Here is a 15,079-nt window from a genome sequence, read left to right on the forward strand (position 1 = left end):
GCTGTTTTCTATATGTGGTCTTCATTTCGAGAGGAGAGAGAAAATGAATGAGTTGAGTGTGAATGAGTTGAGAACAGCCTTAGTCTGGATTCACAATTCTACTCACAGTCTATTGGCAAGAATGAGCCACATGCCCTCCCTGGCCCTCCCCCCACCCTCTGCAGGTGGGCTGGGAAATATAGTCTAACTGTGTGTCCAGGAGGAAAAGACGGGGTTTGTAATTATAGTCAGTCTTGGCCACATCCACTGCATGTTATTCTACAACTTGTCCTTCTCTTCTCTTAAATGTGTCATTGTCTTTTTTAAAAAATGATACAAGCAATACATGAAAGCATGCTTGTTAAACACAATAAAATCAACAGAGATTTGCACTTCAATTCACAATACATTTTCCACCTCATTGCAGTTGGTGTAATGGGTCTATCATATGTTTTAAGTGATATAATACATGGAAAGCACAGCACAATCCCAAGCACACGGTGAGAGCTCAACAGTGTTAGCCATCATTAGCGTCATTTCATTATCATTATCCTTTTACCAGCTGCAGGACAGTTTACTGAATAAATGAACCATGACTGTTTTTCAGCTTTTATTTTTCTACTAAAAAAATACTGCACATATGTTTATGAACGTGTGCTGCTATTTGGAGAGATTCCTAGAAGTGGTCATAAGATGTGAGAAGTTAGAATTCTTGTAGATATTGCTAAATTGTCCTCCAGAAAGTTTGTACTAGTTTATAGTTCAACCAATGATGAATAACAGTGTCATTTTCAACATCCATTTTATGTTATTTTTTATTATCAGTCAATTACACTTTTAATAGTCTAGAATGCTTAAATTTACACACTTGAGTCATTAATGAGGTCGAGTATATTTTTGTACATTTAATAGCTAACTGTATTTATTTTACAAATTATCTGATCACACTCTTTGTTTTTCTAATGGTGGTTTATCTTTTTTTTTTAATTAAGTTTTTGGAGTTCTTATCATATACCTTTTGCTATTTGTATTGCAAGTACTTTCTCCCAGGCTGTGTTGTCTTCTAACATTGATTTAGATTTTATATAGTAACTTTCTTACATGATTCTGGGTTTCAAATCTTGCTTAGAAAGTTCCTCCCACTTGAAGATCCTTAATATCTTCTATATTTTCTTCAGTTACTTTTAAAGCATTTACATTTGAGGTTTATTTTAAGGGTAATGTGGAATAGGGATCTAGCTTAATTTTTCTCTAAGTAAATGGCCAAGTGTTCTAAGACCATTTATTGAGTGATCTCTACATCTTTTAGTCCAGTGGTTCTCAACCTTCTGGCCCTTTAAATACAGTTCCTCATGTTGTGACCCAACCATAAAATTATTTTCGTTGCTACTTCATAACTGTCATGTTGCTACTGTTATGAATCGTCATGTAAATATCTGATATGCAGGATGGTCTTAGGCGACCCCTGTGAAAGGGTCGTTCGACCGCCAAAGGGGTCGCGACCCACAGGTTGAGAACTGCTGCTTTAGCCTGTTCTGTACTCTGGCTGTTATTCATCAGTGTGTGTGGTCTGATGCAGCACCACGTTGTTTGTATAATAACTGTGTAGTATAGTTTGATATTTGCTGCGGAAAGCCCCCTCTTCATTTTTCTTTTTCACAAGTTCCTTAGAAATCTTTCCAACCTGGCATTATTCTTCTCCATTAGGCTATAAAACAACAACAACAAAGAAAACACCCCCAAACCCCCTCCTTACACCCACTGTGGGTGGAGCCCTTTAGAGGGCTCTTTGGCAGCACCTATAAAAATTCAAGGAATGCACACCCTTGACCTAGGAAACCCACTTTTGGGCTCCATCCTAGAGAAACACTTACCCATGACATGGAACATCATCAGTGACATTCATTGCTGCACCAGGGCAGTAGGGCGGGTTAATAAGTCTGAAAAGTACATATTTTTCATCAAGTAGTTGAGTTGGCACTCTGTGCTGAGGGGGAATTGGAAATACAAATTTGTTAAAATATTTGATTAAAGTCACCAAAAAAGACAGTTCTTCTTTGTTTTGTCCTCTCTTCCTAATTAAATTATATATTTTCTGCTTAATAAGAGAGTTGTTTTGAAAAAATTATTTACCAGCTCACTCTCACATTTTCTATTAGGAGCATCTCATTCTTTTGTAGTAAATATTGTTTAAAAACAGGACAACCCCACTTATATTTTTTTGTACAGTTATAAACCCAGATAATTTTTAAAAATATGTTTTTATTGATTTGTTTAGAGAGGGAAGGAGAGGGATAGAGAGATAGAAACAGCAATGGATGAGAGAGAAACATTGCAGGTGGGCTGGGAAATGCAGTTAAACCGTGTGTCCAGGAGGCTGCCTCCTGCATGCACCTTACCAGGGATCGAGACTGCAACCCAGGCGTGTGCCCTGATCAGGAATCGAACCAGTGACTTCTTGGTTCATTGGTTGACGGTCAACCACTGAGCCAACCATCTAGGCAACCCCGGGGATTTTAAAATATTTATTGGTTTGCATTTTAAAAAAATAAATAAGCAAACAGAACGTAAGGTGCTTTTTAATTTGCCTGCTGGTCAAGGAAGGCCCTGAAACAGTCCAACCTCACCTGTCCTGCCTTACAGCTTGTTTCTTAGCTTCACAAACACGGAGTCCAGGTTCCTGCTGTGGGTGGAGGCGGACGTGGTCCTGCCTCCCGGAAGCCCACCTCTTCCCTGAGCTCTCACGGCACAGAGGTGCCACATGACATGTCTGGAGAATTATTCACCCCACCCTCACACTGTCTCTTTTTGTTCCTCTGTGTTGGTTCTATCTCCTCAAATAGGTCACACACACCTTCAGGATTTCTTTTCTCTTTCTTAGGAGGGCTGGCCTGGGGATTCAGCACTTCTGGATCTGTGGGAAATTATGGGAGAAGCTGTATTTCTGATACATCTGGTGGTTTCTTAAATGCTCTGCATCTCTTCTAGGTGGCAAAGAAACACAGCACGATGTTTGGAAATATAATTCTTCGATCAACAAATGGATCCAAATAGAGTATTTGAACATAGGCCGCTGGAGGCATAAGATGGTGGTGTTGGGTGGCAAGGTCTATGTGATCGGAGGTTTTGATGGCTTGCAGAGGATCAACAACGTGGAGACCTACGACCCCTTCCACAACTGCTGGTCAGAGGTATTGGAGATTATTTCTATGGGTAACTCTGTTTGTATTATTACTTCAAAGTTTAAAAAAGGGTATATGTCAATGTTGATATATGGCTTTCTGATCACTCGGCTCCCACTGAGAACATTTTTGGTGGCTGTGAGCTTCCCTCCTCAGAGGAACCATTGCTTTAGCATTGCTGATCAGGTCACCGCTCTGTGTACACCTGCCCTATCCTGGCCAGAACCCCAGATGTGTGGGGGAGGCTGGATCCTACTCTGGGTGCATATCTTGGCCTATAGTCTCCGTGTCTTCAGATGCCATCTGCCCTTGTCTTCTCCACACGGGACACCCAAGGATCCCTTTAACACACTGTTTGTTGAATGCAGAGTCATTTGGTAGTGCTTAGAAATCAGCCCTTGTTTATTTGCTTATTAGTGAATCATCTTTTATATACTTGCATGCAAGAGTTTAACAAGTTTCACAATGCAAACTCAGGTATATATCACACTCAGGCAAAGGTAAGGCATTGCTAATCAATGGGTGCAAAGATGGATACGCTCTGGACAACACTGTGCTATAGATAGCTATAGATAACAATAATTATTGTACACTCAAAAATGTGTTAAGAGGGTAGACCTCGTGTTGAGTGTTATTTTTTTTTAAAAAGTCAAGTGATCTCACTTCCTGGTATTTCCAGGTTATTCCCACTTTCGTATTTTTTTTCTCTTTGTCATGTCATATGTCAGAGCATGTTTCAGTTGTGGAGAGTGTAAAGCATGGTCATTGTGGGCACAGCACAGGTAGCCAGGTCCTCCTGGCATCCAGACCTGTCAACCTGGAGAGTGCCAAATAGGGAGCCCTTAATGTTTAATGGGAGGGGGGGGGTGTACTAAGATCTTCTCAGTTCGGTAAGCCCCATTACTTGGCACTTGTGGGTTGCTCCCTGGCCCAAGAGGATCATGTCAATGGGCAAGAAGCTCTTGGAGGACCCCTTTAGTGCCCGGGGGTTCACAGGGTGGAAGCACCAGTCTGGCTTAATCCCCAAATCTGCATGTTGCCCCAGAGTGGGAGAGTCTGCCTACCTGTGGCCACCTGGAATCCTTTTACCATTTTTCTTCCTGGATTTTATAAACACCAAGGACAATGCCTGGCACACAGTGAATAATTTTAGGTGAATAAACACATGAGTTGATATGAATATGCATGTTTGAAAAAGCATTTCTCTCCAATACTGGCTGGTTTCATCTGTGGAAACACTTATTCCTGTCACTACCCCTCTTCACCTGAGAACCGAACTCTGGGAGAAACAGGCTGGAAACACCAATGCCTGCTAGAGTCCGTAGGGAGGGTGGGATATATGTGCTTTGATCCTCTCTGTGTTTCAAGGGGAGTCAAGGCTACAGGCCTTGTGACTTCAGGCAAAGGATACCCAGGCTCGTGTGCCCTGGCTCCTGGCCTGTGTCCTGTGAGCCACTGCAGCAAGCTGGACAATGTGACTGACAGCTTTTCCTGGGCCCTGCGTCTCTACAGGTGGCGCCCCTCCTCGTCCATGTCAGTTCCTTCGCAGCCACCAGCCACAAGAAGAAGCTCTATGTGATTGGGGGAGGGCCCAATGGAAAACTGGCCACGGACAAGACTCAGTGTTACGACCCTTCCACCAACAAGTGGAGTTTAAAGTCGCCCATGCCAGTGGAGGCTAAATGCATCAATGCAGTGAGTTTCCGGGACCGCATCTATGTCGTTGGTAAGTGAGCAAATGGCTTCGTATGTACCCAAGGTTCCCCACCCAGGAAGCCATGCAGGTAGATCAGACGAAGCCCTCCTGGGAACTCACAAAGTCCTGGTTGAAAAGGAGGAGAAGATGGGATTGGACCAGGCTTTGGTGGGATTTCCCTTGCAGTCCTCGAGGCAGAAAATGGCCCACATTTAGGAGACGTATCCCTGGGACTCAGGGAGGAGTTAGAAGTGGCTGTAGGAACATGTGCAGATACTGAAACGTGCACAGTATGATAAGTGCCCAATAAATAGTAGCTCTCCTTATTTCTTCTTTCGTGTTCATGGGAATTTTACTCTCCCTACTTGCTTTGGGGGCTCTGAAACGTTGCAGTTTGCCCGAAGGAAAGCCTGGCCAGCCAGACCACAGTTGGCCTGTAATGTTAAGGACTATGGATCTCAATCTTGACTACTCATTAGAATCACCTTGGAGCTTATTACAAAAGTATGGGCAGCTGGGCCTCACTTCGGACCAATGAAATCAGAATGGGAAAGAGGATGTTGGCCAACAGTTGCAAGTGTTTTTAATGTACAGGTGACTTTAATGTGCAGCAAGGATTGAGAACTACTGATAAAGGAGATGCCAAAAATAAATAACGTAAGCAAATAAGAGACAATCAGACAAGTAAAATATGGAAAGAGATGAAGGAAAAACCCCTCTCTTCCTTGGTTGAGGTTTCATGCGTGTTTATGGTCAGGCTCATGACTCTGCTTAAAGGTCTAATCTGGAGACAAGGACCTTGAATGGTGTCCCAGGCCATGCTCGGTTTAAAGAGGGGCTACCGCCTGTGGTTACTGTCACGGATTGACGGCTTCTGCCAGTTACTTCGTGCTCCTGGTCCTTCTGACGTCTTATTATCACGTGCTTGTGGTTACTGATCAAAAAGGGGCAGAGCTGGAATTAGAGCTGGGATTATGAGCAGAGTCTGCCTGATGCACCACGTGGTATTTCTTCCAGGGAGCAGTCTTGGGGTGCATTTTGGAACCCGATTAGCACTGGCTGCAGCCTTTAAAGGACGGTGGGAAGTGTCTGTCTCCAGCACTTAGGAAGTCTTTAGAAAGCCATAAATCTACTTTCTCTAGGCGAGACGGTAGACTTACCGAATCAGAAGGATGGTTTGTGGTGAAAGGAGAAGAAAACCAGAGCAGAGGGTGCGAGGCCCACCGTGTTTCCCTTGGTCTGCAGGTGGGGCCATGAGAGCGCTGTACGCCTACAGCCCCCTGGAGGACACCTGGAGCCTGGTCACCCAGCTCAGCCACGAGAGGGCCAGCTGCGGCATCGCGCCCTGCAACAACCGGCTCTACATCACGGGCGGGCGCGACGAGAAGAACGAGGTCATCGCCACGGTGCTGTGCTGGGACCCGGAGGCCCAGAAACTGACGGAGGAGTGCGTGCTGCCCCGGGGGGTGTCCCACCACGGCAGCGTGACCATCAGGAAGTCCTACACCCACATACGGAGGATCGTGCCCGGCGCCGTGTCGGTCTGACTGCGGGAGGCGGAGCCACAGCGGGGGCTGGGCGGCGCCTCCCGGGGACCCTCCGCACCCCGCACCCAGGCCCCGCCCACCTCAGACAGGAGGCGGGGCGTGCGTTTTAGGTGGGACCTCAGGGAATCCCCGTGGCCCCCCCTGGGGGCTCCTTGGAAGTCACAGCTTTGGGACACTTGAGAGCAACCAGCAATGTTTGCGTGACCTACCTCAGGAGAGAAGAGCCATAGGTAACATTCAGGACACACCTGCCGTGCCGGCGCTTTGGTATACAAGTCACTGAACCAGCATAAAGACCTGGCGGCTGTTTTTTTTTGTTTTTTTTTTTTGTTTGTTTTGTTTTGTTTTGTTTTGTTTTTTAAATCACTGTTTTACAAGCGAGGAAACCGAGTTTCAGGGAGGCGAAGTGACTTGCCCCAGGTCACTCAAATTGCAAGTAGCAAAACCAGGAGTCTAAACCCAGGTCTTTCAATGTCAAAGTCAGTGCCCTTTCTGCCATACTGGCTCTCTCAGAGCAGGAAACCAGAAACAAAAACAAGGTGCCCAAAACTGGCTAAAGGATTCACTAATCAAGGCAGGGAAATGAGGGTATTTATCTTTTCTTTTCCTTTCTTTTTCCTTTCCTTTTCTCCCGATACCCCCCCCTCCCCCCAATACTGAAACCAGCTGGAATCCCTGGTGTTGGAGCCTTGGGATTCCAACAGAGGTTGTTTGATCTGACAGGTCTGGGGAGGTGGGTCTGGGAAGGCCTGTTTGCTTTGAAAGATATATATATATATATATATATATATATATATATATATATATATATATATATATATATATAAATGTGTTCTGTTCTCCCATCAAAAGCCTCTATTTTTTTTATGATCACAGGAGGCCCATTTTGGACTAGAACTGTCATCACCAGACAGAATTGTACCTTCAGCATAGTCCAGTGCCCTGGCCCCTGAATGTCTAACTGTTGTATTGCCATGGAGAAAAGAGGTTCCCAGAGACTCAGAGCTCTGTTTTAAAAAGACATGAATATCCTAATAGACTGCTGGCCACTGCAGGAATCACCAACTTGTTCTCCTCCTCCTCCTCCTCCTCCTCCTCCTCCTCCTCCTCCTCCTCCTTCTTCTTCCTCACCTGAGGGTATGCTTTGACTGATCTTAGAGAGAGAGGAAGGGAGAGAGAAACATCAATCAGTTGCCTCCCATATGTACCCCGATCCGGAATCGAACCCGAAACCTCAGTATGTGCCCTATACCTTTTGTATATGAATCAACAACCTTTTTGATATATTGGATGACACTCCAACCAACTGAGCAACTCTGCCAGGACTGACCGACTTTTCTTGATGATATACACTCCATTTTTTAGATAGTGATTTGGGTCCATGTCCCTGAGACCCCACCCTCCTGGAACCTTAGTTTTCAGGGTCCTTTTAAGCCCTTCTGTTTGCTTTTTGGATCAGCTTGGCACAATTTTGATTCAAAGAACAGAGTTAATCCTTCACTCTAAGCACTAGAACTTGCAAATGAGCTCACTGGAAATTCATTCTAATCCCCAAGTTGGGGGAACAGATTAAGAGATCCTGTTTCAGATGCTGTATTTAAGCAACAACAATGGTAACAACAGAGTAACTACTGCATTACGCAATGTGCTTTATTTTCATCATATGATTTCAAATCTCTTTATAGAGTTTTATTTCATGTCAGATGTGGCATACATATTGTGCTTGTACTTATCAGCAGTTTGAAATTTGATAGTGGATTAAATTTTCTTAGAAAAGTTATGGCTAGAAGAGCTAAAATTCAAAGCAGATAAAAAAGACTTGGAAAATTACAAGATTTGTTTCTGCTTAGATTATTGAGGATAAATATAAGTGCATGTTGGTGTGTGCAAAGCTCTGTGCCTTAGGGTCACATGTGATAGTTCAGCTCTCTAGTATGAAAGGAAGATGGGAAAATACAAGCATATTTGTGGAAATTTAGAACACATGTATCACTTGCTCATGAGCACTAATAACCTTAGCAAAGCTCTCAATTTAATCTAGTCCAATTCAGCAAACACTCAAGGAGTTCTTTATGTTTGTCAAGCCTTGAGGACACCAATGAATAAGACAAATCCCCACTATGAAGACACTGAATAAACAGGTAAATAGGCCACTTGAAAATATTATAATTTTTCTTTTCATAAGTTGGCAAAAGAAAAAAGAGATGTATGTACAGTTATGAGGCTGCATCCACGTCTTTATTGTCTTTCCGAGTGGTCTCTCTGGAAAACTGTGCACTTAGGTCAACGATGAGGCCACTGCTTACGTGTTTGTCTGTCTTTGACATTGCCTTCGGAAACTATTTCTGAGCTATAATCATATTCCAGAAATGGTTTCAGGGAAGAACTTCCAAAGAGGATATCCAATGGCAGCATCACAGCCATACATGAAGAGCCACCTCAGAAAGAGAACAGTCCTTGCCATGGCAGTCCTCTAAGGAGAGAAGCCAGCAAATTTTGAGCCTACCAGTGCTAGGAAAGAGAAGATTCAGGATCTCTGTGTTATAAACTTGGTTCTGAATGCAGGACCCAAGTTTCAGGACGAGTTCAGAACACACAAATGAAGGCAAGGAAAGAATTTTATATAATGTTTATATCATCAGGTATGCAGGTGACTTGGGGTAGAATTCTCAGGTGCCTGGCTCTCAAGAAATAGGCATTCTTGATAATGGCATGGGTTAGTGGGCAGATATATCCATTAAGATGACCCAGAGTTCTGCACTTGAGCTGCCAGTCTGTAGCTTTTAGGGAAAGGGAAAAGTCCAAGTTATTTTTTAGAAACTTGATAAGTATAAATGTCTAGGCTCTAGCCAGGGATAGAAGCTCTTAAGATCTAATTTCCATTCTCAAGTAAACAAATATCTAGTGTGTTGCAAGTTAACTGTCATAATCCATACCACCAGCAGGGGAATGAGGCAGATTGGTGCTCTGTGAGCCACAGCAGATTGGCTCTTGAGGCAGGTCCTGTGTGTGGACAGAGCACCTCTGGAGGGGAGGAAGAGGATGAGGCAGGAGGAGTCAGGTCTGAGAAAAATGATATCAGGATCCCTGGAGTTTGTGAGCCTGACTCCATTCTCAAGAAGGGAAAGAGGTGAATAAGGGGGGTTCTAGCCAAGGGGGTTCCAGGAAGGAATCCACTTCTTAGAAATTAGTCACAAGTTAAAGCAGGACTAGCAATCAGACCCATGGGCTCTGGGGCCTCTGAGCTGCTTGGCTGGGGCTCCTACCTAACTGGACCTAGAGAGAAGGAGGCCCAGAGGCTCGGGTGGGACTTGAAGGGCAGGTTAATGGACCCCAGTTGACAAGGCTGGTCTAAAATGGGCATGGAGCTAAGCTCATCAACAGGTAACTGTTCTCTTAGCTCTCATCACACTCTGCGGTCAATGACTTCACCCCCGCTCCCCTCGCCCCCCTCCCCCCACACACACCTTGAACCCAAAGCAAACTATGCTCTCAGGGAAATACAAATACCCTTTGCTTATAGCTGTGAAAAGTGTAGCTTTCCTATTTATAAAAGTCTTCGAGGTACTGTTGTTATTTACTTATCCTACTTGATTTTGAAAAAGAAAAATACTCAATAGAATTTTCAAAGTGGTTCAACACCACTGGGATTTCTTGTATAAAGTTCTAACTTGGGGTTGCAAAATAATTTTGTCCCTTAATATCTGACCTAGATGTTGTAATAAATCTCATAACATGAACAGTCAATCTTCATGGAAACCCACAGATATTTCAAACATGTCTCTGCAAAACCAGTTTTGAAGAATGAATTTTCATGTTCATAGATAAAAATAGCCCACACTTAGTTAACTGAATCCTTTAAGTATTTTGGTTACATAGATTTGTATTTTTTTTAAATGATCAAATTAAGGATATTGTTTTTGGTAAATACACAAATAAAGTTTTTATTTATTCAATAAAATGTGTGTGGAATGAATAAGATTATGTTGTACACAATTACTAGGTGATTTTTTGGGCCTGTTTTGGTTGACATGAGTAAGTGGTATCTGAATAGAAATTAATTTAGGAGATGGAAATTTAAAACATTTCAGTTGGTTCAAGAGGATTTAAATAAATTCATAGGATAAGCTCATAAGATTTGGTCTATAGAATGGCAACAAGTAGCGTTTCTCTCCTGAGCCCGTGATTGCCTCTCTGAGCAAGCTTTACCAACCCATGCAAACTGTGATTCTCACTCTGCCTGGTCTTAGCTCTTGTTACAGGAGGCTCCCCTCTGGCTTTCTGACTTCTGGTCTGACCTCTCAGCCTTGTGTCAGCCAACCAGCATCACCATGTTGTCTCTGCAGCCTTATCCGACCTGTGCTTCTCAGATCAGAGCCCTGGAACTTGGCATAGGAGACAGAACTGTGGTTCTCAACCACTGGAAATTGTCATCAATTTACCTTGTTTTGGATTATGATGAAAAGGTCCTATGCAATTGAAAAAGAAAATCCGAGGCTTTAAGGAAATGTGGGGTCACGGGAATAGCTTTAGACCATTCCACCGGGGCCTCCGTAGAAATAGAGGTTACTTGCTCCTTCTGGGTGGAAGCCCCTGGGAAGCAGTGCCCCGTCTCACAGTGGGTGCATTCTGGAGTTCATCCTGGGCCATAGATCAGACAGCCAGTGTACCCGCCGTGGTGAGTCAAATGGAGTTTTGACCTAGTTTCACTGCTGAGATCCTCCAATTTCCCTGCTGGATCTAAGTGGTAACCTGATGCCTGGTTAGCTGTGCTGGGGCCTGGCACCTGCCCAGTTTTTTTGGCTCCTTCCCTGTTCCTGGTGCTCTCTGCCGGTGTGTGGTGTCCCAGACCAGCCTAGCCTCCCTTTCACTGGAGATTGGACCTCCTGTAGAATCTCAGTCCTCTCCTACTTCCTGTGGGCCCATGCCTCCTTTTCTGTTCCCGTATGCCGCCACAATTAAAGACGCTTGGTGCTGGAGACTAATTCAGGTCAGGCCCACCCACCCCCATGCGGCCCAGTATCAGCCTGCCTGCTTACCCACCCCTCTGGTTTCACTTCCATGTTTGTTTCTAGCACCAAGGATTTGTCTTTTCTTCTGTTCACTCAGATGTCGCCTATCTTATGGATTCCTCATGCCAGGCTACCTTGATATCCATGCCTGCCCCATCTCTGGTCATCTGCCTGGTTCCCTTGCCTGCTGCCTCCCTTGGAGTCTCTGAACATAGAAACCTCATTGCCCTCCTTGTCTTGACCTCTAGCACCATAGTGTCTCTAATGTCTCCTAATTTCTGAGGTTTAGAGAAAGAACAAAGAAAGATATAGGACTTCCTGGCTACACACACACACACACACACACACACACACACACACACACACACACACACACGTGGTCATCTGCTCAACCAATCAAAGTGTAATATGCTAATGATATGCTAAGGCCGCTCAACCACTTGCTATGACATGCACTGACCACCAGGGGGCAGATGCTCTGACAGGTAGGTTAGCTTGCTGCTGGGGTCCAGCTGATCAGGACTGAGCGAGATGGGCCAGCCATGCTTTGGAGTCCTCCTGAGGTCCCTCCCCAGCCCAATCGTGCACCCATGGGGTCTCTCGGCCTGGCCTGCGCCCTCTCGCAATCCGAGACCCCTCGGGGGATGTCGGAGAGCTGGTTTTGGCCCAATCCTGCAGGCCAGGCTGAGGGACCCCACTGGTGCACGAATTCATGCACTGGGCCTCTAGTGTATGTGTATATATATATATATATATATATATATATATATATATATATATAGATATATTGCTTGATTTCAGAGAGGAAGGGAGAGGAAGAGATAGAAACATCAATGATGAGAGAGAATCATTGATTGGCTGCCTCCTACACACCCCACACTGGGGATCGAGCCCACAACCCGGGAATGTGTCCTGACCAGGAATCTAACAATGATCTCCTGGTTCATAGGTCGACGCTCAACCACTGAGCCATGCCATCTGGGCCTGGTCATGTATTCTTTAGGAAGGTTTGTGTGTAAGGAAATTGCCCTGCTCCTTTAGTCAAACTAGCCCAGTTCTTCCAAGCTTGGCAGTAGAAGGAGAAGCTCCCAATGCGGACAGAGTTGGATCTCATAGTCCCAACTCTTGTCCCTGGAAGGAAGGAGTCCTGTACATGACTCTTCACTTAATTTCCCAACGGATGTCACAGACCAGGCTGGATCAGCTAAGTGAGACTTTACTGGGGACTTAGAGATGATACAGGGAAATAGCCCAGGAAGGAACAAGGCTCTGGACAATGAGGATGACATGATTCCTCCATCTCTGAGAAGCAGTATTTATCCTGAGGAGGAGTGTGTGTGTGTGTGTGTGTGTGTGTGTGTGTGTGTGTGCGCGCTGTCACAGATAAGCAATGCTGGACATTAAAGTGGTGAAAACAGATTCTATTCGGGAACTGCTGGCAGTAGGGGAAGCTGAGTCCCATTCTGATTTGTGCAGCGCTGATAGGGTGCTTGGAAGGGAAAATGAAGGACAAGGGAAGGGAGTGAGCTGGGGCTCAAGGAGAGTCAGGGAAGTGACAAAATGACAAAGCGTTGCTCAGTAAATGGGATTAGGCCAGCTGTGTCTGCTAGCTGTCAATCATGAAGTTGGGATTCTGTCCTGCCACAGAGACTGGGCGGCAGAGGCCCTGTCCTTCTTGATGAAGACATTGCAAAGGAGTGGCTTTCAGGACCTTGAGAAAGACTCCTGGAGTGTAGGAGAGAAGTACATAGAGAGCTCAAAGGGCAGAGGCGGGTGTTACAATTCTCAGACCTTCTTAGCAAATGCGTGAAGAAAGGGAGTCAGGGGCCTATCATCAGGTCTTGCCCAGAACAAATGGTAAATTCTTTTGACAGCCTTGAACTTTTCCAGACAGGAACTCAAAGGGGGCCTGGGTCCCAGGGATGTGGCCTGGGGCTGCCAGCAGCCATGCTAGGCATGGTCAAGTTTCTTAGTGCAGGGGCTTGGATGGAGTGTTTGTACAAAGAATTTTTGCAGCTCTCAGTGCCCCATGTGACAGATGCTGTTAAAGAGACAGGTGTGCCCACTGCTGCTGGGGATATCTTAATAGAGAAACAACAATTTTCTACAACCCAACACAAGCTCACTGTGAGATCAAGAGTGCCAACACCCCACCTTCTAGAATATTCTGAAGACAGCTAAAGAGAAATATAACACTAAAAACCTTTATAGAGATTTTGGATTATGTCTCACTATTTCAAAATAAAATGATTGTCAATATTTTCTATTCTATTTTTCTTAAAATGCTGTTCACGACCCATTATATTAATTTCATCACCCGCCATTGGGTCACAAGTCACGGTCCACATCAGAAAAACAGAAATTTGGGGCCACAGATCTGGGCAAAGGTAGAGCAGGGCGAAGGGGAGAGGAGGTTGTTTTCTAACATAGCAGAAAACCCAGGGTAAAAATCACAGACTGATTTTTTGTGTGTGTGGATGAAATTCTCTTCTTTCATAATAAAGATATAGTAACAGGAGCAGATGGTCCTACTAGTATTGAGTAATTTCCCAGAAATGTGGGCCAGAGCAGGAAATAGTCAAAGAGCCTGGGACAGCGATGAAAACAGTCTAGGTACAAGTGCTTCCTGGTAGCTTGTTGCATTCCCAGAAACGGTCACTGGAGAAAAAGACCATGCGTTTGACTTTGTTCTGCGGAGTCATAGACACTAATGAAGAAAGTAATGGGGTGAGTATTTGTGAAACAAAGACTTACTGAGCCCTCCTCCAGATGTGACTCGGGGGCACCTGCTGTGACCCCCAGAGATGCCTTTTTAGTGCGATCATTCAGCCTGGGACCCCTATGCCAGGAGCAGACAGTGAGGATGAGTAGTGGTTCTGCAGGAAGCCATAGGGGAGCATGGGAGCAGCCATGCCCTTGACCATCCACCCCTCCCTGAGTGAACGCAAGGGTTGGGTCTCCAGGGTCTGAAGCCATGGGGCCCCAGAGCCACTGCCAGGAGGGAATGACCCGGCTCTGGCCTCAGTCATTCACAGAACACCCATGGCCTGGGGTAGACAGGACTGCAGGCAGCTCTGAAATGAAGGACCCACCCGACAAGTTCTAGCTACTCTGCAGGGTAAGTGGCACCTGGGGTAGAGTGATGACCTGGCGCTGTAGGCTGCTTCCTCCTCTGTCCTGTGGGCCCTGCAGGAGGAGGAGGGGGCTGCAGCCTCCACAGGGCTGGCACAGGGGGCTGACTGCATTATTTCAGGGTCATCTGGGACGTTCCCTGCCTCCAGGTGAGGATTTCCTGAGCCTGGAAAGAGAAAGGATCCTCCCAGCACTGCCAAGACTCAGATGCCACCTCCCTGCTGGGGACTGTCAGTGCCCATGGCTTCCTCGGCTCATGGTGTCACAGGTGAGGGTGAGGAACACCTGGGGCCTCATAGGGCACCCAGTGTGGTCTAGAGCAGAATTTTCCATACTCCTTAGAGTGCAACCAAAGAGAGATGCAAATTTTACATCTCAACACAGTGTACCCACATAAATACATTCATAAAATTAAAACACAAGTTTAATACTTTCAACAATAAAGATATATTAAAACAAAACATGTTTATAGGCCAAATTACCCTCACAGTATGTGATGTCTTTATGTATTCGATTCTACTATTTTATTCT

General features: G+C 45.2%; 1 protein-coding gene across 1 annotated transcript in view; it reads left to right on the top strand.

Moving 5' to 3' along the window:
• The window catches only part of KLHL6 (kelch like family member 6), a 46,999-nt gene extending 40,595 nt beyond the window's left edge, over positions 1-6,404 (top strand). The window contains exons 5-7 of the mRNA XM_006084868.3: positions 2,968-3,170; positions 4,674-4,887; positions 6,103-6,404. Coding sequence (XP_006084930.1) covers positions 2,968-3,170; positions 4,674-4,887; positions 6,103-6,404 — 719 coding nt within the window. The remainder of the gene's footprint in view (positions 1-2,967; positions 3,171-4,673; positions 4,888-6,102) is intronic.
• Positions 6,405-15,079: the final 8,675 nt, after the last annotated feature.

This window comes from Myotis lucifugus, unplaced genomic scaffold (genome assembly GCF_000147115.1).
Source record: "Myotis lucifugus unplaced genomic scaffold, Myoluc2.0 scaffold_14, whole genome shotgun sequence".
NCBI lineage: Eukaryota > Metazoa > Chordata > Mammalia > Chiroptera > Vespertilionidae > Myotis > Myotis lucifugus.